The sequence below is a fragment of the Rhagoletis pomonella genome, unplaced genomic scaffold (genome assembly GCF_013731165.1).
Source record: "Rhagoletis pomonella isolate Grant_MI unplaced genomic scaffold, Rhpom_1.0 Rhpom_scaffold_00012, whole genome shotgun sequence".
NCBI lineage: Eukaryota > Metazoa > Arthropoda > Insecta > Diptera > Tephritidae > Rhagoletis > Rhagoletis pomonella.
The window spans coordinates 12,951,777-12,977,527 of NW_023458566.1; the positions used below are offsets into that span (position 1 = coordinate 12,951,777).

A 25,751-nucleotide genomic window follows, 5' to 3' on the forward strand; every position below is an offset into this window, starting at 1 on the left:
CATTATAAAACGCTTCAACTATTTTTAATAACTCATTAGATTTCATTTTGCGATTATTACCCCTTTAATGCATGGGAAGCATGAAACCATCACAACTATTTTTACTTGTATTTTTGCTGACAGCCAACTCATCAGACTTTTTAAATCGCACACTCCTTCGTTTTCTGTGAATAGGCATTTCTTCCGAAGTTCAAATCATGCACTTCGTAATAACGTAGCACAAAACTGTAATAAAATAATTGTTTTTGGGAAAACCAAAAAGTGCCCAAAACATTCGAATGCAAATCGCTGCTTTAACGAAATATGTATCTTTATATTTTTATTATAGCTAATTATGCAGGCATTATTTTTTTTTTTTTTATGTCTAATGCCCAAATTAGGCCTCCTCCAGCTTTGTTTATACCGTATTTCGTCTGTGTGCACATTGTTTACTTTCAGCTGCCTATCAGTTTCAGTGGCTTAATTTACGCACAGTAGCGGTTTTTGTTTTGCTGCCTGTGTTTGCAAATATTTTATCACTTTCTCTCTGAAATTCCATGGCTTAATCTTAGTAGTGCAGACAGCATGATATCTTATGTTTGTATAGTTAATTGCAATTGTTTTTTTTTTTTGTTGTTTTTTGTCCACAAATTAAAAAACAAAAAACATCACATGAATGGCCTTACAGCAGCAAGGCTAGTAGCTAGCGGCTAATGATTTGTAATGATGTGAAACTTTTTATAACAACTTTCTTCTAGCTTCAATTAGAGCGAAATTTTCTTTAAAAGAAAATGGTTCGCATAAAAATATATGCATAACCATGTACATACATATGTATGTATTTCATTAGCAATAAAGTGCTAGCATGTATTAGCGCTCGGCAACACAACCATCAAAGCAAAATGTATTCAAAGTACCAAAGCCAAATCTTGGAGTAATGTCACGTTATGCGTGTATTTATGTTGAATTCAATTACATAATAAGTATATACATACATACATTGTAGAATCGCACTCCTCTAAATATAACGAAGTAGTTCACCATTTCGCTATCGAGAACTAGACTTACGAGAAAAAAAAAACTGTCGTTAAACCTTCAAGGCAATCGTTACCTTTCGGTCCACGCATTAGCCATATTCCCACTTCAACGTGGCATTAAATGCTTAACGAGAAATTCTCCGAAGTCGTCTAAGTAGTTTCTTAGCTGACAGAACAAAATATCCTGCCCATGCGAACTAACAAAATTTTTAAAATAAAAACTTCCAAATGAGGTCCAAGACAAGCACTATTTTATAACTTTTTTCTACTCTGAAAACAATTTTTTTGTACTCCTAGAATATGTATGTACATTAGACTGCATCACTCCCCATACAAAAAAAAAATCGGTACTGTGTTTCCATTGGAATTATAAAATCTATTATATTTTAAGACTCCACCAAAATACGTCGGAAAAATATTAACATTTACGTGATTGGACCGATTTGAAAATACCTCCAAAAATGGAGCTTTTTTGTGCACAGAAATAAAAAGTGATGGAAAATGCCTTTCTACTGAGACCCCATGAGTCTAAATCAGAATAGCTTTGGCCCAGTCGTTAAAGTTTTTCGTAAATCAATCTTTGAAAAAAGTTAAAAAAACAAGAACAAAAATCTCATTATTACGTTGAATAGATTTTTAAATATTTTTCTTTAAGAAACTATTTTTATTCATAAAACACTCAATTTTTGGAGGTACATATTTTCAAATCGGTCCAGCTCACGTAAATCTTAATATTTTTCCGAGATATTTTAGTGGACGTGCGGCGAAAAACCCGCAACTTTTTTTGGTGATGCAGTCTAATATACATATGTATGGTATGTATGTAAGTTTAGAAATATAAAATTTCGCTTGCTCAACATTTTGTTATAAAAGATATTGTATAATTTTGCATTACCTGCGAAAGAAAAACTATACAAAAGAAGAACTGCGCAACAGTACGAATTAAAAAAAAAGTTTAAAAAATTCATCCCGAAACCAAAATGCAAAAAAAAAGTATGAGTTTTTTATGTGTGCAACCTACTCAAATACTAAAAAAAAAAAACGAAAAAAACTGCTGAGGGTAATAAAATGTTGTTGCAAAGGCAACAAAAGCGGAAATACGCATAACTTTGGAATGGCAATAAGCGGATGGAATTTGCTGGTGTTGTGCAATGCCATGTCTCCGGTGCACCATTGTAGTTGTTGTTGTTATTGCTGTTGCTAAAACTGCCTTCGATGCCACTGTGGGCTGTGCTACCGGTGCTTTTGTTATTGCCACTTCATTTTTTTCTTTTTTGCCAAACCCATACGGTGCTGCCTTTGTTGCTGAGTGCGCATGCGCGTTTTGGATCATTTCTCGTGAACGTGTCGTTTTACTACGCCTTCTTCTTCCGTCGCATCACTTACTCTTCTACTTCACCGATATGCTTGCTGTAGTTCTTTTGTACAATGTGGTTTTGTTTTCTGAAAGCTGGCAATTTTGCAGCAGCTTTTTTGAGTGAGACAGCCCACCAACCGTGGATGGATGGATGGATACAAACAGCAAAGCAATGATGTATCATCAACGCGCATCCCTGCTTCCAGGAAATCGAAGCACATACACAGAGAATTTTACAGTACAATGCGATACTGCAAAGGAAATGTATGTAGATCGGCAGACAGCAACCGTAGCTCCTGTGTAAAGGGTGAGCCAAAGGGTTTGATGTAGCGCTTTAAAAATTTTCTTTTTATAGATTGTTGAAGAAAGTTCTGAGCGCCCAAGAAATATTAACGTCAATGTGGCCCACTGCTCAATCAATTATATTAAGCGATTGCAAAGGCGTGCGCTGGGGTCGAACGGTAAGCATGGTGGGGAGCAAGTGCAACTCAGCATAAGGGAACACTACTTCGAAGGGCCTAGCCACTTTTGACATCAAGATCGTAGTGCGCGTTGAAGACTGGCATCCTTCAAGAGGTGGCTCTTTTCCACCAAACACTAACGATGTAGACCTGTGAGTCATCGAACAGCTATCGATTGTGGACATATCCTAAACGGTCTGGCATCCAAGTACACCACAAGAGTGATTTGGGTTGCAATACATAGATATACCAGGCAATCAAGAGACAGATGAATTTACGCCCCCTACTGCCACACCTACCTCACCTGAAACAGCCAGACCGCTTTCATCCTGCAATCTGTGGCTTAAAACCTACTTTGTCGAACTGGCAAACAAAGGATGGAACAGGGAACCAACATCTTGGATAGCACATCAAATCAGCACGCTAATAGACAGGAATAATTCAAGTACACTCATTTTCCTCGAGCTTCCCCAACTCAGCTCCTTTCTCAAATAATTTCATAAATTTTAATACACAAAATTTCGTGCGATGGTCGCTGGTCAAACATCTGAGATTTCGCTAGCAGCAAGTTAAATGAAAAAACGCCAAGCTTATAAAGATTTACTGGTATACCCTTTTAAAAGTTATAGGAGATCATGCGCTACGCCTAATCTCCCTTCTTCTTCATTCACTCAGTACCTGAGGCATGCACCACACACGTTCTACTTAAATACAAAAGAAGGGGTTGATTCATGAAATCATTTTTTATGTATAAAATTGTAACGCCAAAAACATTCTTATTTTTTTATTTTTTTTTTTTTTTTTTTGTTTTAGCCAGCTAATACACGGCTGATTGTTGATTAGTTTCGTTTCTGACCACTTTTTCTGTTCTCTACTTTAACACTTAACCAATACTTCTATCAATGCCAATAGTTCTTGCGGCAGCTGAAAATGCTGAGTCCCCCTTTTGAATGCTGATTTCCTTTATGCTGTGTATTTCTTTTTAGAGTCATCTGCATAGAGACGCGCGCATGCGCATGCGCCAGTGTTGCAATCGATTTCGCAAAATCACTTTATTTTATTCTGTGTTTAGGTGTAGTATGTATGTGCATACTTAAAAACATAGTAAAAAAATTTCTTTTTGTTTAAATTCCCATCTTTTGCTAATGCGGTGCTCCTAACTTTTCTACAACTTTGCTGCGATTTATCATTGAGTTATTTCTATCAGTGTATACAAATATTCATATAGTAGATATCTATTTAGGTGCATACATGCATTCAGTAAATGTTTTGGTTTTTATTTGTAGGAAAAATACGAAATGCTGTTACAAATAACCAATCTATCACAAAATAAAGACGTTTATTCGTTTTTCTAGCAATTTTCCGGAAGCATTTATACACGCATGCATACATATGTACATATGTATGTGCATGCACATTTGATATTAACTCGTATTTTCCTTGTATTTATTTCCTTAAAATCTACCTGTATTTAATCCATTGTAATTATATATGTATGTATGTACATTAAACATTCGATGAAATAAATCCAACACTTAAATTATGTATGATGCGCTCTCTGCCAGCGCGCAACACGCGGCTGGTCAATGGTCGAAGCGAGAAATAATGGTAGCAGATACAATTTTCTACTCGATGCGCTACCAATCAGTTATATGTACATACATACATATTTACATATTTGTGTGTGTGTATACATACCTACATATGTACATTAGGGCGGGTCAATTTTTTCACTACGCGCGTATAGCATAGGAAGATTCTACGTGTAATTCTAAGCTAATTTGCCGAAGGAACCATGGGTCTAAAATCAATGTGGAGTTGGCCAAATTGCGAAAATAGGTTTCGAAGAAAATGTGAAACTTTACACTGTTGCGCCCTCTGCTGGATGTTAAAAGCAAAGACTAGTGCGGAAATGGATTCCTCATACGAAAAAAATACCTCATAGCATGTTTTTATGCAAAATGTCCTTAAGCACTTCTTTACAACACTGCAGCAAAATGCTCAGAAGCCTATTTTCGCAATTTGGCAAACTCCAAATTGATTTTAGACCAATGTTTTCTTCAGCAAATTGGCTTAGAATTACACGTAGAACCCTTCTGTGCTATACGCGCATTATCGAAAAAATTTCCCATACAAATTGACCCGCCCTAATGTACATATGTACATACGTTCCAAACATTGGCATCGGCTTTGGGCAAGGTGTGCGATGCAGGTCAAACATTGCACTGCTGTTGAATGAGTGAACGCGAGTCATGGCTTCATGCTAGTAATATGTAATCTTCATTAGCATATCATATGTATGTATGTGTGTATGCGGCACATGTGCTGGTTTGTCCGTTTTTTTTGTTGGACCAACTTCTTTCCTGCCTACCTACAGGTAAACGATCTTAACTAACTGCACAGCCAAACGCAGATGCATACATACCAGTGTCTATGCATGTATGCACATACATATGCGCGAGTATATATTTCTGAATGTGTCTTCTTTCTCCTTTTGCTTGTGTATGAGCCAAGTTCAATTTCCGGTCTGATTGCGTCTGCCTCTCGGCACAGTATACTCTAAATAAAAGTACATACATACACTTTTTGTGTGCTAAAGTAATAAAAGAAACGCTGTGACTGCCGCTGACGTCGCCATTAACGATGATGCAGCTAATGAAGCTGCTTTTGGATACACCTATACTCGTTTTAACTGCACTTTGTACAAGTGTGCTGGCTGGCTTGGCTTGGCTGGCCCACGCCCATTACAACACACATTTCAGACAACTTGACTTTTTTATTTAGTATAGCGAACCTGTATGCAGTACATGCAACTGTTCATACATACATACATGCATATAAACACTCATTCATTTGCACACATACTGACTTAAACATACATATTAGTTGTGTATCTTATAGTTGCTCTGCGTTGCCGTCTATTTTGCCCATTTGCACCGATCGATCGATTTACTACACAACTGTTTCCTCCTCCGGTTTATTTCAAAGTCTGCTATTTGTATGGTTTATTGCAGCTGCAGTTTACTCATATGTAGGTATGTGCACTTTTGTTTATTTTTCCTTTTTTTTTTGCTTTGATTAATTATAGTTGCTTCTCAACGTTTTCCTAATCCAACCTGTGCTTTTTTGCAAGTGTTCTTAAGATAGCATGCAGATTACTTGTTATAACTACAGTTCGCCTCGGGTAGCTGATTGCTTCTTTTTCGATTGCTTAACCCGGCGCCAATGGCCGTGGGTCATGTTAACCCAACGCGATTTTTAACGGCTAAATTTTTTTGTAAAATTTTACGTATTTGAGCGTTTAGATAGGCGGTGATACACCCCCCCAAAAATCGAAAATTTCGTTGTCTGCAATGTGAACGTGTTTTGTATTTTTGTAAAGGTCCGCTAAAAAGAATTACATCGGAAATTTCCCTATAAAATAATCTATATGTGGCCAGGAAGACACTAAAGCGTCAAATTTTATACTAAGAATTTTAATAAGAGCATAGCCATGCGTAAGCTCTTCACGGAAACAAATGTCAAAAATACATTCTTTGAAATTAAATGTCGGTTTAACGGTTTTTTATTTCCACATAGAAAGTAAAGAACCACAGGAATAAAAATTTCAGTATTCCACAAAGAATTTGTTTAGTCAAAATTTCAAAAACTACAAATTTTTAATGGAATGAATAAAAAATATATGTAAAAATATGTTATTTTTTATTATTTTGTAAAATAGTACGGGTTTTTAGCTTTCGAAAGAACAAATAAAAACCTGCTAATTTTTGGCACTTTTGGAAGTAATCCGTTTTTTGCTAATGCATAAAATAATTTTTCCGTTTTTCGTCAGTGCCATCAGATCTGCACGATTCGTTCTATTTTCAAAAATGAAGTGTCAGATTAGAACGCTTGACCCGTAGACAATAGAGGTTAACTTTTTTTAAAGAGTTGCCACCTGTTAAAAAACTAAATTAAAATATTTCAGTAAGTTAAATGAATGATGAATGAAAAAGGTTTATTTTTTAACTACATGTAGAGGGTTGCCACCTGTTTAAAAAATCAAATTCGATTTGAATTAAAAGAATTAGGTAATTGATGTGGATTGGTATCACCATATGGAAGTCAAACGAAAGAGGTTTAAGAAGGTTTTATCTTGCAAATATTACGAAGAGAGTTACCACCTGTTTGTAAAGTCCAATTTATTTAAACTAAAATAATAATTGTGTCAAACCAAAACTTTACGATATGGTATTGTACATATTTCAGTTACCTTATTCCCTTAATTAAAACGAATTTGATTTTTTAAAGATGTGGTATCCCTTTTACGTTCCGCAGAGAATTTTCAAAACCATTTCAATTTATACCCATATTATAATATCTAATTCATTTAACTTATTAAATAATTTTAATAAAATTTGTAACTGGTGGCAACCTATTTCAAAAGAATAAAACTTTATTGCACATCTACAGGCCCAGCCCTTTTATATGACACCTCATTTTTGAAAACAGCACGAACTATATGTACATACCTAAACCAGTCAGAATATATTTCCGTACAGTGTTTTTTTTAATATTTGCAATGTTTTTCGTAATACATTTTTTTTCGTTAGTTTTTAATAGAAATATGGGTCATTCTGCATCAAATGGCATATATGATTCAAATTTTTTACAAACTGTAGGATAATTCGACAAATTTTCAGCAAAATCTTCAACTTTTAAACAGAGTTTTTTTAGAATTTTTTTGAATATACAGTTTTGTAGTTCCCTCAATTTCAGTATAATAAAGTACAAGTTTTAAGTAGCTATAAACATTATACTAAAATCTAATTTAATTTACTGAAAATTAAAAAAATTGGAAGTGCTAATTAAAAAGTTTGCAATTTAGTTGAAACTTTTCATAATTTTTGGACAAAGTTTTAAATTTGGTTTTTGTTAGCTAATGGTAAAAAAGGAAAATTATTTGAAACTTTTTAAAGTGTTGCGTCTCTATTTATTTTTCCACCACTAGTTCTGCTTGAAAACCTTCTGTTTTTTTTTCTCTAAATAACGCATTCAACCTTGATGTGCATTCTGTAGTAAAGTATTTTACGCACTTGACTTGTATAATGTCAATTTAATCATACACTTAGCATAGATCTTTTTAGGCACATGCAAGATTCTGCTGCCTTTCTAAAGCAAAACAAAACAGTGCGCATACACGAAAAATACCAAACTGGGCTTCAAAGCAATTATAAACGAATTATTTGCCTTTGATATGCTTGACACACGCCGACGACGACAGTAATACAACGAAAGTTAATAAACCAAATTAAAAGTGAAAAAAAATTGTTTTTTTTTTGTATTTGAGGCAACCTTCAGTTGTGTCCAAATTAAGCGACTTGATTAACTTGCCAATTGTCGCTTTTGCCTTGTCATACATACTATTCAGGCATGGGAGGCGCATACCAAAATTAAAAAAAAAATATTTAAAATATTTAAGCTTACATGCATGTGTACATTTGAATGTTTATATAAACAATATAGTGCTGGCCACTTAAATAGCGCCTCCTTTTGATTCTCAGTATTGACAGTTCGCTTATTTAATATTAATAAAACCGATTTTTAAACTTATTAACGGTTTATTTTAGTATAATAAGGTGCAAGTATTAAGTTTATAAAAAACCGCGTTGAATTTTGAAAAAGAAATATTTACGCATTTGTTGCGCATTTTCTTCCATATAAAACATGAGAACGTACGTACATACTTTGAAATTTTGATGAAAATTTTTTAAATTAAAAAAAAATTTAAATTAAAAATTTTTGTATAAAGTTTGAAATTCAGATTTACATGGTTTTTCTTATAGAATATGCTACATTTTTTATAGAGAATTCATGAATATTAAATAAACTAAAGGAAAACTGCCAATACTGAGAAACAGACGGGTGGCGCTATTCAAGTGACCGACACTGTATGTATTTAATTGCTTATAGTATTTACTTTATAATAAAGCAGACGAACAGTTCAAAACAAACAAAAACATACCAAAGTGTCATTTGAGTTGCCTCCAAGGTAATAGTTTCCTTTTCTCATTAATTAAAACTATTTTTCGCTGGTTAATTTACCTCTACGTTGTAAACTTTTTATGCTGCTTCTGTTGCTTTGTTGGTTTCTCTGTTTGTTTTTTTTTTTTCTTCTTTTTATTGAAGCACCATATTTGGCGACAAGTTGTCATTGTTTATTGCGTAGCGAATTGTGAATAGAATTTTTTTTATGAAAGTCATAAAAGCACTCGAGTTACATAAAACTTGCGCTAAATGCAGCAGCAGCGTAAATTGCTGCATATTTCATAATGTGTGTTATGTATGTATGTGTGTATGTCTATATGAGTGAATATAACTAAATGTATGTATGTTTACTTTTTTATTATAATTTTTATTGATTTTTTAAATATGTTTTAAAGTCCTGTCCTGCCGCCAAAAATTTGTATGAAGTCTTAAAACGGCAATAAAATATTTGCCAAATACATACGTATATGTGTTAAAATCAATACCTATATGAATTCGTTTTTGCATACCTCCATAGCTACCGGAATTGGCTACCGCTTGTTTACACTTTTATAAATATAACTATTATTCACATTTCTATTTTATTTTATTTTCTTTTTTTTCCCCCCATATTACTAATATGTATTTAAATGTATTGTGTGCACTGTATGTGCCATAACAAAAGTTTTAAGAAGAAATATGCAAATTACATATAAAAGCGAAAATTATAGATTCAGCATTCGTCTGGCGATACTTCGCTGGAAATGATGCGGCATTTGTAAGCTTAAGTTTTTATAAACAAACATGCATTTTTTTGCTATTCGCATGTCTGCTTTTGTGTGGAAGACCGACTTTTTGATGAGTTGATTAATTTCACTTAATTGAATTCTTATATAGCAAGTCACTGTTTGTGAATAAATACATAAATGGTTTTTCCTCTGTTGGATCAAGGTACACAATAATTCGTATGAATTAATGGAGACGTATACCCATTATTATCGGGTAGAAATTGGTGATTTTACTTTGTCTCTGCTGAACCTTAAACACAGCTTCGTGATCACTGTAATGGCTCCATCCCAGCTTTGTAACTCTATTAAACTTTCTTGCGTACTCACCTTAGCGCGTAGGAGATTTTCACCTTCGGTGACCGTCAGTAAAATTTTTTGCTTAAAATATCTGTAAAACATTTTAACCCTTTAACGGCATATTTTAATAGACTTTTATGAAACTTAATTTTTAAAGAGGGTCAAAAAGACCCATGCAGATGGGAGTTAAGCGGCTAAAATTTCTCACAAAATTTTATTATAGGTCTCTACTTGACTATATAGTAGAATCAAGCAAAGTTCCGCCTTTAAAAAAATCGTAAAAAAAAAAATATTTAATTCATTGCCGAGAAAACACCACATACAACGCTATAAGTCGGTTTCCGCTGCCAAAAATTCTGCCACTTCCTTTAATTATAATCGCAACAGATCGCCTGCATAGTGCTGGATCCGCGAAGTCCTCATTTTTTTCCCCGTTTGCTGCAGTTGAAAGTGCACCGCTTGATCCATTTTCGTTCTGTTATAGTTGAAAATGTGTTAAGTACAATTTTAATAACGAATCTTAACTCAGAACGAAAAAGTTAGCTCGTTTTTTTTAATTCTAACCTCAAAAAACAAACTGCAAATGTAGTAGAGTACCTTTGAGTTTGGGCCTCAGATTCAGTCAGTTATGTCAGTCGTCTAAAATCTGTGCACATTGACTAATCCCTTTCGCTATGCAAATTACGAAACATTTTCCAATTATTTGTTGTTACTATTTGTCTTTCAGTCTGCACAATTCACATTCCTATTTCGCATTCAACCAAACTATTTAGCGTTCGGACCGTCATCGTACTCCACTAAAGTTCGAAAAAACAGCTGTGACAACAAATCGAACAAAACATCTGTATACTTTTAAGTGCTTATGTACCTATCTGTAACATGTACAGCGTGGCGACGAATAACTGTTACCCAGTTTTTTTTGAGAAATAAATGGGTCCTTTATAAATTTTGCGAAAAAAAGTATTTTATTGTTAATTTTCCACAGATTTTACTTTAGTTGTATTAGTTAGTTTTTAAATTTTAATCCTTATCTACATTTGCCAGCAGTGTAAACTTTGAGAGAAAAGTTCATTTGGCACGCAAGTCTTTTTCAGGTGTATTTTTTCTTAGGCTTTGTATAAAAAAAGTACAAAAAAGAAAAAAACTGTATAAGGTTGGTCGAATGAATGGCCGTCCTAGTCACCAGTCCCGAGTCTATTAGATTTTTGAGTATGAGGCCTTATTTTGGACAGAAGGGGGAGTATAAGGGACTCAAAATGGAGAAAATTAGCCTATGGTTACAGAAGATATGGAACAAATTAACTGACGAGGACCTGCGTGCCAAATGAACTTTTCTCTCAAAGTTTACACTGCTGGCAAATGTAAATAAGGATTAAAATTTAAAAACTAATTAATACAACTAAAGTAAAATCTGTGGAAAATTAACAATAACATACTTTTTCGCACAATCTATAAAGGACTCTTCTATTTCTCAAAAAAAACCTGGGTAACAGTTATTCGTCGCCACGCTGTACTATTTATTCCTTTTGGTGGCACTCGCAAATCACAATCGATGTATGTTGCTGATAAGATTATTTCTCCACTTACTAAATAAGAAGGCACTTAAGACATTTTTTTTTCTATTTTATTGCTTACTTCCCTTCATTCAATCATACGCACAAGCATACAAATGTACATATGTACATATTTGCAATTCATTCATTTCTTGATTTGCTATTTGCACTTCATTTCCGCTTAGCTGCTATTTTTTTGTTTTTTTATACTCAATATACGATAGTCATTGTGGCTGTTGGACTTTTTGCTTATCTGACGCCGGCTTTACGGTGGTGCTTTGGGCGATTCGATATCACCAAACCCCCTTTCCTCCCACATGCTAGTATATACATACATACATGCATACATACACTTGCGCCGGGTTTGCATCTATTTACATACATTTCCTGAATGACTTACATATTTTCCATTTTTTTTCGGTTGATACACTGACAATTTTCTTGAATGAAGCGTCAACTTCTTCCAATTTCCACCACTATTTATCTCGCTCTACATACATATCTCTGTTGTTGTGTGCTTCACACAAATTTGGTGTCACGCCGAACTAAAGAAATTGGCGTCGCTAACGCAGCACCACCCACCCCGTTCTGTTCAATGGCCAAGTTTATTTCATTCATGTTCACTACGCGTATTCTTATCAATGAATTTTTGGCTTCGACGATGTTGTGTGCCAATGCTTTATGACTGTTTTTCTTTTGGCTCTAATAAAATTGCACTTTGTACGAAATAAAATTTGTATTTATTGTTTTTTTTTTTTGTAAGGGTATAGATTAATAAAAAAAATTACATTATTTTCGATACGATTTAAGAGTGAACTTCGTGTGAGCTGTTTATGGGCAAGTAAATGCTATGCACAAGTCATAAATATTCTACTTTCATTAAAAATGAAAAAAAAGGAAAAATCTTATGAAAATATTTTAGTAGCCGCACCTTGTTTTCGCAATATTTATGACACTTCCGTTCAGGTATTACGGCATACTCCGCACTATTAAAAATCAAGTGCTGTGAATGGATGTAGATACGTACATTGGTACATTAGGCAGTACCAGAAAAAAATTCAAATCTAAAGTATTTTTGTAAGGCAATTTCGTAAACAAATTTTTTGACATTTTCGGCATTTACAGCCGAAAAGTAAGTAGCGAGGAGGGTTTTCTTTTTTGTTCCAAATTCATTGACCTCAAGTACCCCGTTATTATTTTTATCAACCTAACGTATGTTTGTACCACCCTAATGTCTGTAAATTAAGACTCACCAAAAATCATTAAACTTTGTATTTCGATTATTCCAGTAGAACTATTTAAAAAAATTTATCACCGAAGAATGTAAAAAGTCGACCTCTATGTTTGGCCAAAAAAGAGCTTTGCAAAAATACTTTAGACTCGGGGGCATACGCGAACTTTTTTTTTGCTTGTAAGGTGATACGGTCTAATGTACATACAGTCAGCGTTAAAAAGATGCATACCCTGACGACTTGAAGATTTATTTATATTTTCCATACCACATTTTTCTTATTTTTTTATAAAAATATATGTAGTTCATGCAACAAGAAACAATTTCTTTCATTTTTTACAGAACTCAGGAAAATGCTGGAAATTTTCATAGAAATAGTTATTTTTAACGATTTGAAACTTACATTTCACTAAAATTGCATGGGCTACAAAACTCCATACACACAATTTTTCTAAGAAATCGAATTGAAAAATTAAATATTTCGATGATAACTATTTGATATTGCTTGCATCGTCCAGAGTTTTGCATGAAAAAAATATATATATATTTTTGTGGTTTAACTACATATATTTTTATAAAAAAAAATAAGAAAACTTTATTACGGAAAAAACCAATAAATAAATAAAATCGTCAAAACGTCAGCGTATGTTTACTTCTGACGCTGACTGTATGTATGTATATATCTTTACTGTTCTATTTATATACAAAGGTGTATATTCCTTTACATTTCGTGTGTTGAAAGACCCGTATGATATAGTCTATAGTATGTGAAGTCTACATTGTAGACACATCCATACTACATACATACATATTTCGCAAATTCTTCTACACTGTACTGCCGGTGGTTCTCGTTTCCTTTTTTTATACTTTTTCATACGATGAATGACTTTGACTTTCCGCTGCCAGAAGGAAAACAAAAAAAACAGAACAGAACAGAACAGCGGCACATTGCCTTTAATGCGAGCGATGTGCCAGCGTCGGCATCTCCATCGCCGCAAATGCCATGAATGGCAGGAAGTCACGTTTTCGCTTCCTCCGCTGGCGGCGTTTTCCATATGTTTTCTTTCATTTTATTTTTTATTTTTTTTTTTTGCTGACTTGCCAACGTTCCTTTGGCTTGTCACATTGATATTTCAATACAGATATCCATACATATTTATTTTGTTGGTATGTATACTATATTTCCGTTGAAGGTTTGCCTGATAATAACTTTTACATATTTATGTACATTTTTACTTTTACATATGTACATTTTTACCGCCATAACTAGTTTTTGGGCACTTGGCCAAAAAGTTAGGCATGCCACTGCCATTTTCATTCATTGATTTCACCAAGCGTTCGTTCGTGTTTAATATTTATTAAGCGTTTAATAAGCTATAAGAAAGCAGGCACGTCAAGGTCGCAAGGCGTGGTGGAATTCGATTTCATTGGCCATTGAGTGGTGTGAACGAGTGAGTGAGTGAGTAAGCGGCTAGCTGGCTGCCTCCTTGGATTTTACTTTTGTACATAAACAAAAAAAATTGGGGTGGGAAGAACTTTCGTGCAAACGTTTACGTTTTTAGGCATACTTACATTCATACATCTGTTAATAAAAATTTGCAATAAAATAGAAAATTGTGAAATCGCTTTATTTTTTTTTTGAAATTTTTACTTCAAATAATTTGTCTGGTTAAAAACATTTGTATAGTGGGTTGGCGTAATTAAGGCGTTTGTTTGCCTTGCGTGAAACTATTGCGATTTTTTTTAAACCAAGTTCATATTTTTCACGAACTTTCAACGCGCGAAAAATGAGAATGCTAACCGCATCGCGCATATGCAACTAGCTTCACATTCCTATAACCAGTGTTTATTCCCACTTGACATACTATATTCAAAATTTAATACCATTCCTCGCTCCTTTTTCAGGCGAAGCTAAAAACCTGAGTAGTCGCAATGCGGCCAATACCAGCTGTAGCACACAAGGCGTACGCGATGTGTACTGCACGATCGCGCTCGATCAGGAAGAAATTTGCCGCACCCCCACCATCGAACGCACATTGGCGCCATTTTTCGGCGAAGAGTATCAATTTAAAATACCACGACGCTTTCGCTATCTCTCCGTATATGTGTGGGATCGTGATCGTCACATGAAACAGGACAAGCCGATCGGTAAAATAGCAATTAAGCGCGAAGAACTGCATAAGTACAATCACAAGGATCATTGGTTTCCTTTGCGACCGGTCGATTCGGACTCGGAGGTGCAGGGCATGGCCCACATTGAGGTGCAATTCGAAGAGGTGCAACCGCCAATACATGAACAACGCATCAATTTGATGCGACCCAGCGAATATGATCGCAGTGACATCATTGAGGACATTAGCCATCGTCATCAACAGCAAGCTCATCAGAATGACTACAAAGAGAATAGTGAGTTGAGTAATATACAGCGTGGCTCGCTAAAATCGCGTGGTCTATTCGGCACACATACAGAGCATAGTACGAATTGGAAAAATGTATTGGCAATTCGGCATGCGCGTGTTGCAGTACGCTGTCTTGAATGTGTCGATTTGGCCAAGAAGAATGGCACTTGTGATCCATATGTTATATTTACCGCCACATATACGAACAAACGACAAGTGACGCGACGCACAAAAGTGCGTGAAAAGACCGTGAATCCTGAATTTGATGAGACGGTTTACTTTGATCTCTGCATCGATGCTGATAATCCGACAACCAAGTCGATTTCCGCACATCATGACGCCAGTACAACAAACTCCAACAAGGCCTATACAATTTATCCGCTGGGTGGTGCCGATCTTTGTGAGATATCTATTGCGCTGTGGCACCATTCGGCGGGCATGGCGGACAAAGTATTCCTTGGTGAAGTGAAGTTACCCATTTTGAATAAGCAGCAGCAAGTCGCTGCGCAACAATCCGCTTGGTACTTTCTGCAACCGCGTTCAGCTGGCGCATCGAATCGGTCGTTATCGTCGACGCCGCGTTCGTGCGCTACCCCACCTGGCACACGGCTCAGTTGCGATAACACTATCGGCACTTTGCGCCTAAAACTTCTCTACACTGCTGATCATGTCTTCCCGCTAGCTACATATGACGACTTAATGAACCTGCTGTTGGAATCGGTCGATCAACGACCCATTACTGTGTCTGCTGTCTCCATACTGGGCGAACTGGTGTCGAGTAAGACGGATATGGCGCAACCGCTGGTGCGTCTATTCACACACACCGGCCGTATTGCATCGATCATTAAAGCATTGGCCGATCATGAAATTTCCAACCTAACCGATCCCACGACGATCTTCCGCGGCAATACACTTGTTTCGAAAATGATGGACGAAGCTATGCGGCTATCGGGCCTACCATATCTACATCAGACGCTACGACCGGTGCTGGCGCAAATATTGGCCGAAAAGAAGCCCTGCGAAATAGATCCGTCCAAAGTGAAGGATCGCTCGGCAGTCGATACAAATTTGAATCATCTGCAAGACTATGTGGAGCGTGTCTTTGATGCAATCACAAAAAGTGCGGTGCGCTGTCCGAAGGTGCTGTGCCAGATATTTCACGATCTACGCGAATGCGCTGGCCGACATTTCCCACGTAATCATGAAGTGCGCTACTCAGTGGTTTCCGGTTTTATATTTTTGCGCTTCTTTGCGCCAGCTATACTAGGACCCAAGTTGTTCGACTTGACGACAGAGCCATTGGTGAGTAGAATCGCTTGCGAAGTATTAAATTAAGCAAGAAGTGTAACAAATTTTTTTTTTTTTTTCATTTTTATTTTGCGTACAGGATCACCAAACGAATCGTACACTGACGCTGATTTCTAAAACTATACAATCACTTGGTAATTTGGTGAGCTCACGCTCTTCGCAACAGCCAAACAAAGAAGAGTACACCGGTCAGTTGTATAAGCGCTTCTACACGGATAAGCATGTCCAAGCGGTGAAACATTTCCTGGAGGTAATATCCACACCGGGCGAAGATTCGCGACTGTCGGGTGATTCAGCCAACAGTTTATTGCCAGTTGTGTGCCCTGCGGACGGTACACTCGAACCAGTATTACTTAAAGAGGGGTGAGTTTTCACTGGACTAATGTTGAAAATGTATAAAAAGTTTAAATCTTTTGTGGTGTACTGCTGATATTTTACTAATAATTTTTTATTTTTTTTTTTGCTTTCTTTATCTTGGGAAAAATATTTACACCTATGCACTCTTAACACTACTTATACCTATTCACCGCAACCAACGAAAAATCGTTGCTAACATCCACCATTAACATGTGATCGTACTGAAAATATAATTAATAATTTTACTAATATAGCGATGGGTAAGGATTTTTTTTCTTAGTTCTTTAGAATGTTGAAATAATTTAGAGCATAGTTTTTTACTTGTCAAAATTTGTTTGTTGACGTCCTATTATGGTTCAAAATCCTCAATTAAATATTTCGCTGACCTTTTTAACGTTGTCAACGAAATAAATATTAAGTAAATTTCTCGCCGAAATTATGTCCACAAAAATTAAATTTTATTTATTATGCCGGATTCAACACTGCGAACTTGGCATTAAATATTACATTTATAACAGCCGTTGGTTTCAAGACGGCATTTTTTAAATTTCCCAAATTGTCATTTTCATCCCATGTGGAAACTCAGCATTATCCCTTTACAATTTTATATAAGAAACAAAACCTCTGGGGTAAAAGTCGAAACTCATTTTAAAATGTGCCATAATTTTAAAAAAATCTTCGGCGAAAAATCTCTCCAAATTAGGGCTGGGTGTTCTATTCACATTTTTTTAATATCCGGATAATCTGTATATTCGAATATCTGATTAACCGGACATCCGAATAGCAAAATTAAAGGATATTAACCGGATATCTGGATAACAAAATGAACGGATATTAACTGGATATCGGGTTAACAAACTGGATATTCGGATGTTATCCGTTTACACAAATATCGGGATATCCGACGGCTCGTATAGTCCTTGTCCTACTGCGAATTTTAGTAACGTTTGCCAAAATACACTAAACTTTTTTAAAATCACTACTAACCAGGTGTTAATTTCCAGTAATGATAAAGTAGCCTTTGTTCGATTATTTTCAATTTTATTGTAACGAAAGCTTTATGTGGCAGAGCCTTTACGCTTTGCAATTTTCTATTAATTTCACCTCAAACATACACACATACACACCCACACAAATTTTAATTTAAAACGTTATGCTCACACACACTTTTGCACATATTTAGGATGATGACGAAATATCCACAGTGTCGTAAACGTTTCGGCCGTAGCCGTTTCAAGCAACGTTACTTTCGCCTAACAACAAAAACCCTCAGCTATGCCAAATCGAAGGGCAAACAACCCATCTGTGATATTCCATTGTCGGAGATTGAGCGCGTCGAGCAGCTAAACGAGAAGAGTTTTAAGATGCAAAACTGTTTTAAGGTGAGTACTCGCAAAAAGACTGCCAATAAATTGTACCCACATAATGCCCACTTCATAATATACATATGTACATACATACATACATACTTAAATATATACAAATGTATATAAATTTAAAGCATTTACTATGTTGTAATTACGCGTAATTGTTGTTAAGCCTTATTTAGTTGACAATGTCATAATACCATTGCTGCTCTACGAGTAAATATATGGTTCGGGCCGATTGACTGACAACACCGACTTGTTTTATACGTATTATTGTTGACAAAATTCCAACACCACATCTAATAAAAAAAAAGAAAAAGTGACTTGTGCAAAACCACTTGAGCGGCGCATAAAATTTCGCACTCAATTGTGGGCGCCACACCACACATATGTATGTATGTATGTATGTAGACGAACACACACATTTGTCATACTCGTTTGTTAATTCATCAATAAATATTAATTATTGTGGGAGGCGGCATTTAGCGGTTGACTTCTTTTAATATTTAAGGCGGTCGCGCATGTGTCGCCTCTTTTGTTGACTATAAATTTACTTTTGTGTGATGTTGATAGTTTTTGTTTGTTAACTTAACTTGTTATGCTTAGAAAAAAAAAAGAGAAAAACTTAAAAGTGTTTTAATAGAATATAATAATGCAAGCGAATACTTAATACATGCATAAATAAAAAAAAAAAAGTCATATAACTATAATAGTGTGGCGCAACAGACCTTGAGCATTTAGGCCAGGGGTCTCTTGCTTTTTTATTATTCTAAATGGTGGATGGTTCGTTTTTTTTGAAGAGCTGTTTCAAGGCAGATTATTTTACGAACTGTGCGCGCACTACACACCGTTCTTTTAAGATTTTAGGTATGTCGCAATATTTTTTGCAAATATGTATGTGAAAGCGATCTGTTACCGTGCCAAATACAAATGTTAGATTTGTTAAATTTTATCTTATATGAAATTCATACGCGGGAACATATCCATTCTTTGTATTGTCCACATTTTTTTTTTTTCAATAAATATGGTGAGCGATGTCTCTTTGCGTGGTTACATTCAATACAACAGTGCAAATTCATGTAAAAAATATTTTTTATATAAAATATGCAAATTTGGGTGTGGCTGTTTAAAGCGCCAGCAAACCCACAGATCAAATATTTTCACTATATATTTGCATTTGCATGCAAGCAGTGAAGGAATTATATTTGCCAGCGTCTGCATACTTTTTGCTTTTATTATCTTTATTGCAGTGCGGAGCACGGAAATAAAACTTTTCCCTTTGTAATAAATGCTTTTGTAAAGTTTAATGTAAGCAGCATACTATCTAAGTATATACAAATATACATATGTACATACATACACATAAATGGGTATAATTATGTATGCTTGTAATTTCAAAAAAAAAAAGAAATCCTACACTAAAAAAAAAAACTTTTTGCGTAAACTCGCGTTTTTTTTTAATTACCCCACGATTTCACCTATTTTAAGCGCTCAGACAAACAATGCAGCTGCTAAGTCAGCCGCAACAGCTAGTTGTACGTTTTTACTTTTCTTCGAATGAAATGAAGATTTACATAAATTCTTTTGCTATAATTAAAAATGTACATTGTTTCGCATGATTCCCACACGTTTGTTATCTTTCTGGTATGGCAAGCGAACATAATTTTTTGCTGATGGTTTGCAAGCATTGCGAGAAGATATATAAAAGCACAAATAAAACAATATAGTATATATATATTAACATAATTTCAATGCCCACAGTAGAGTAGCGCGCTGCTTTAACATACACATGTACACACATACATATATATTTAATTGTTATTTATGCTAGCTCCTCTGCATCATCGCAGCACTATGCCGCCACTATGACAAAACACTACGCCACCACATCAAACACTCTACATACATACATACATCTATTCGCAGTGAAATCATCGTTTCACGCTGTTTTACGATTTGTATGCGAATTATGTTGCACATTGTGTTGTATTGTGTTATTAGCCATTTGTGTGCAAAATATGCCAGGCAGTAGTGTATTTGCAATACCAATTCGTAGTTGTTGCAACAATAACCTAATGAGCATCGCGTTTCACACGAAACTAAATTCGAAGATGTAGTGTGATTCTTAGTGCTCATGCAGGAACATTGATAGCACAGGTGCCTGCATTCTCCAGTGCTTTTCCATAGCCTCTTTATATTTGCCACATGCTGGCTTGCACGGTGTTAACACTTTCCCCTGGCACAAATAACTTTCGTTGAATAATTAATTTGATTTTATTAAGTGGTGAACTTGAAAGTTCTGCCTGTGGTCACAGACCCAATGCGTTCCTAAATTACTGGGCCCTTACTCTGTAGTTCGAAACGAAAAGAAGTTCTATTCGAATGCCTAACTCTTTTATAGTACCAATCGTTCGAATTCGAACAAATTTACTATCGATTCGAACTACAGAGTAAGGACCCTGGAAAAGCTGAATTACATATGTATCTATGTACATATCTAAATAGGTATATCCATTTTATTTTGAATGTGAATTTCCTAATTCCATACATACATTGGATGTACTTTCGAGGGACTTTATATTTACAACCTTTTTTTTAGGAACAACTGTGAGATTTTCTAAAAAAATATGTATTCTACGCTGAAGTTTTCCTAAGCGTTCTTCATGAGGCTCATGATGCTAATAGTGATTCTGTTACAAATTCTTATATACTATGTATAGCGGCCACTGTGGCAGCCCGCAGGCAGGACTGGGTTCGAGCAACATCTAAATTAGAAAAAGTTTTCTTTTCTCGCCGCTACTACATTAGCAAAGCGGATAGCATTAAAATGTCGCACAATGTCTGACGCGCCGTAAAATTTTCTTTTTACTTTTATATTCGCCCACGCTTGCTCTAGTGAGACATTTATTAAATTATTACCCTGCAGGAAATGGAATTAGTTTGTAGCTAACTATTAGCTAACTAGCCGTAACTAACTACTTTTGAAGGGCGATGGCCGCAAAATAGTGAGAACTGGTTTCCTCTGCATTAGATGTCAGCTAACTTGTAGCTAACTATTTGTGGACATTTTACCAATTTTTTATATTTTTATTTATTTATTTTATTTAACATTACATATTTGCTTATTTTTTTACATGTTCTTTTGTGGGGGGGGGTCCCACATTAATGTAAAATTTCGATCTTTACTTTATTTGTCCTGAATTCGAAAAAGATTATGCGAAGTGCAGAAAAAAGTGCATTGAAAGTATTTTTTGTACCAGGATATTTAAATAGAAACTTGTAGAAAAAACCAACTGCCGATAACGTCTGCATGACTCCTGCACGACTTTACAACTAACTTAAAGTTAGTTTTGTCATAGCTAATTAAAAATTAGTTATTTATCGAAATCCCGCAAAAAAAGCTAACTAGAAGTTTGTTATTTTAATCAATTGATAATTTTTTTCTGCACGGTAGCGTGTCAACATCTTGACACACCATCTGTTTTACAAATATGTTTCTTTTTTTATGTATATGTATGAATGTACAGACGCTGCGAAGAAGAGGCGATACAAAGAAAATGCTTTAACGACGAAAGTTCCCTTTCATTCGTCGCATCACACACACCTACATACATACATACTCATTCAAACCCAATTTCACTTTCCTATAACAGCAAATTTAATTTTATTTTCTCCCTTCCCTTTCTTTTTTTGTTTGTTTTCTTCTTTTTTTTTTGCTTGCAGATCATTCGCAAAGAGCGTTCATTGATTGTACAAGCAACGAATTGCGTGGAGGAGCGTGAATGGATCGATTTGTTGCACAAGATCTGCCTTACAAACTCCATCCGCATGCAGTATTTCCATCCGTCCGCCTTTGTGAATGGCGTCTACAGCTGTTGTTCGCGTTCCGACGAAAATGCGCCCGGCTGTCGCACTGTCTCTGCCGAAGCGATCAATTACTTTCAAATGGATCTTGTCACCTCACTCGATCCCGCGCTTGATCTGCAACGAATTCATACGCTGATTATGTCGCATATGACACAAATGGCTGCACCGCTTGATCCCATTGCCTTCCATCATCTGCCGCAGGGACACAACCCACTTGGGCCCACATCATTGGCGTTGCAGCAGCATTCAACAGCCGCATATGCTGAATTTCAGGCGACAATCGAACAATTGCGCAAAGTCGCCTACGCCATCGATCGCGATCATCGCAACTACAAGGCGGGCATTGCGCGGGAATTGAAATATGGCAGTCGACAGGCGCCGATTGGCGATGACAACTACTTACATATGATGCATGCAGCAGGTCATTTCAATTTGCAACAACATCAGCAACAACAACAACACCAGCAGCAGGTCGTGTTGCACTCACAACAGCAGCAACCACAGCAAGTTTTGCCGCAAATGCAACATGTGCGTGCATATCCATATCAGCTGAAATAGCTGATGAAATGAGGTGAAGTGCATGCGAAGACGATGCAGCATTAGAAAGAGAGACAGAGAGAGAGTGGTGAAACGTGTAGAAGAATGCATGCATTTGATATGATATGAGAAAAAATTCGAAATCGCCTTATCAAGGGCTTCACATTGGATGATATGTACCTAAACACTTGAAAAGCAATAGGTACTTACCAAGAAAAGTTACATATTTATAAATATTAATGTATGTACATACTATAAAGGCAGCTATAACTGAGCGTAACGCTCATCCTTTGTTCTGGCGTTTAATTGAAGCTGCTGGTAATCTTACCCTATACCCAAGCAACTAACACAAATACCAAGCAACCAATACTACAAGCAAAAGTTCAAATTCTGTATAAAAATTATGTTCTAAATATTTTTATATACATAGGTACATTATATGTACATATGTAATTGCGTACATCTATTAAACAAATACTTTGTACGAATTATTATTAGTATACTAACTAGAAATATTCGCATTCGTATACACGCATTCGTATGAACGGACATGTGAGACTATTTATTTTATATACAATGCTATTAAATAAATAATACATATACCTACTTATATTATATTAATGTATACATTTAAATCGAAGTTAAGTGAAAAGTAACTGCGAGCGTTAGTTCTAAATTAAACGCTTTGTAGTATGTGTACATCGTATATACCTACATACTTATGTACATATGTACGTAAGTAATAAGATATACATATGTATTTATAATCTATGTTAAACTAACAATCCTGGGTTAGACTAAATTTTTCGCCTCAATTCACAGAGGCAAAGCAAAAGCAAAAGCATAGGTAATACTGTTAAGAGATGAACTCCAATTTACGGCATATACATACATACATACATACATATGTTATATGCATGCTCTAAGCTAAAATACATTTAAATGAGTAAATGGACTTTTGTATAATAGAATGTTAGTTTAAGAAAAGTGAAGTTCTGACTATTACAAAATGAAATTATAAAAATTCTATAAAACTATGTGTAGGCAAAATTGTAAAGAAAACGGGAAATTCATGAAACGTAGAGGTCTATGGCGCATTCTGCAAATAAGCTTTATTTTTTTATTTTTTTTAATAATGCTTTTAATATTGAGTGCTTTTGATTAACTTTTCAATGCATTCTACTGAATCAGTGAATAATTAAAAATTAAAAATAGAGCTGACTCTTGTTCTTATAAAAATCGATTATCAGCTAAAAAAAACTGCTAATACAAAACTTTTTATTTTCGATTCAAATAAAAAAGAATGCGTAGGCAATAATTATAAGCATTGCTAAATAAATTATAAAAATGGCATATGTATGATTTTTATATATGAACCCTGTGAGGCATCTATTTCAGATTGAAAACGAAAAACACTTTGTATGCTTTAGCATTCTCGTCCACGAATATATTGCATAAGTTTAACTGCAAATGATTTTATAACTAAAATTATTTTCATGTGTTTTTAGATTATCGCACTATTTTATTTTGAATTCGTATTGGCCAGCATTAAATTTGCACATATTACTAAATTTTTATATTAAAGTAGGCGCATTTCCCATTTGTATGCTTAGAGACTGAACGGTTGTATGAAGGATATTTGAGGATTAAAATTTTTAATATTAAAAAGTGCTTATTTGCAGAAAATTTTATTTTTTAAAATATTTTTACACCATATTTTTCACAATTTGTCAGCTACACACGATCGAAAGAAATGTGTTTGGTATTTTTTATGTTTTTTGTTTTCGTTTTAAATACATGAATTAATTTCTACATTGGCAAATACTTTGCATTGGAAGCCAAATCCCATTACTAAATATTTTCCAGAATACGTAAATTTGTGGAAATACATTCATAGAAGAGGCACACTATTTTTTATGCATACTATGTAATTGCATATTCCGAAAGAAAAATTGAATTGCCTGACACTCGATTTGTATTAATTATCTGTTTTCATGGCAAATTGTTTCTACATACATACATTCATTTACTTTATGCATAAACTTCCAGTTAAAAACTATTCGTTGTTTTTAGTGCTTGTATTTATTTTTTTTTTTTTAATTTTCTACTGTACAAAAGATACTTTGGAAATTTGCTGTCTTCCCATTTGCGTCTTCGCCGCGTTATTTATCGAGATTTCTTCCATACATCTAACATAATTTCTTCATTTGTTATTTTTCTTAAAAGGAAAGCATTCCAGATCATTCGTTTTCGTTGAATTAATTTATTTTCGTTTTTTTTTTTTTATTTAAACTTTTTCGGAACATTTACATGTAATATTAGTAAACTCAAACTTTGCTTAATTATTTTTAAGGTTGTAAATACGTATAAATTTACATTAAACGTCGCATTTTTAATATCCGAAACAACGAATCCATTTACACACGAATAGCCCATAATTGATGAATAGTAAGAAAGGCGTTAAAAATATATTTTAAATTAAATTTATTTAAAAAGCAGTAATTCATTTATCGGCGTTCATTTGCTCGTTGCATTTTTAATTTTATGCTCGTAAGTTGTAGCAATTAATTATTTGAATTAGTGAATTTTTTTTATAATTTTTAGTTAATGTAAATTATTACTGTTAACGGTAGGCTTTAGCCTTATTTGCTACCTGCTGTTATTTTTATTACTATTACAATCATTAAATATTCATTATTAGTACTACTATTGAAACTAAGTTTTTTATTAATTTAATACATATATGTTTAAGTTTGTAATTGGTACAAAATTTTTTTAATAAAAAAAATCCACAACTTGGCATTTACGACTTGTAAACACAAGATTGCATTTTTTCATACATTCTTCGTCAGAGATAGCGGCGATGCAACATAAGTAGTGTTGATTTTTTTTTTTTATAATAATTTAATCAACATGCGCCAGTGCACATGCTATACCGTAAGTACTTCCTAGAATCTTACCACTGCACGAAGTTCACTAATTTCATTATAGATTTCTTTTGATTACGCTCGTATGTATGTGGCTTTATACATATGCATCTGTTAACCCCTCCAAGAAACACCAAAGGTTTTTATCTCACTCTTTATGCAAGCTGCAAAATTCTAAAGCAATCGGTGTGGTAGTAGAAAGGCGTACACGCCTCCATGCATACTTATGTATGTATGAATTAGTGTTTTTATAAGTAAACATTCCTTTACACAACTTTTA

At 34.7% G+C, this 25,751-nt stretch overlaps 1 protein-coding gene across 4 annotated transcripts in view; it reads left to right on the forward strand.

The window, feature by feature from the left end:
• The window catches only part of LOC118747845 (GTPase-activating protein), a 64,632-nt gene extending 39,269 nt beyond the window's left edge, over positions 1-25,363 (forward strand). For 3 of the 4 annotated variants that reach the window (XM_036482019.1, XM_036482020.1, XM_036482021.1), the window contains exons 3-7: positions 14,615-16,410; positions 16,496-16,779; positions 17,028-17,033; positions 17,957-18,155; positions 21,864-25,363. In XM_036482019.1, coding sequence (XP_036337912.1) covers positions 14,615-16,410; positions 16,496-16,779; positions 17,028-17,033; positions 17,957-18,155; positions 21,864-22,565 — 2,987 coding nt within the window. In that variant the 3' untranslated portion in view covers positions 22,566-25,363. The remainder of the gene's footprint in view (positions 1-14,614; positions 16,411-16,495; positions 16,780-17,027; positions 17,034-17,956; positions 18,156-21,863) is intronic. The other variant, XM_036482022.1, reaches the window with a different exon arrangement.
• Positions 25,364-25,751: the final 388 nt, after the last annotated feature.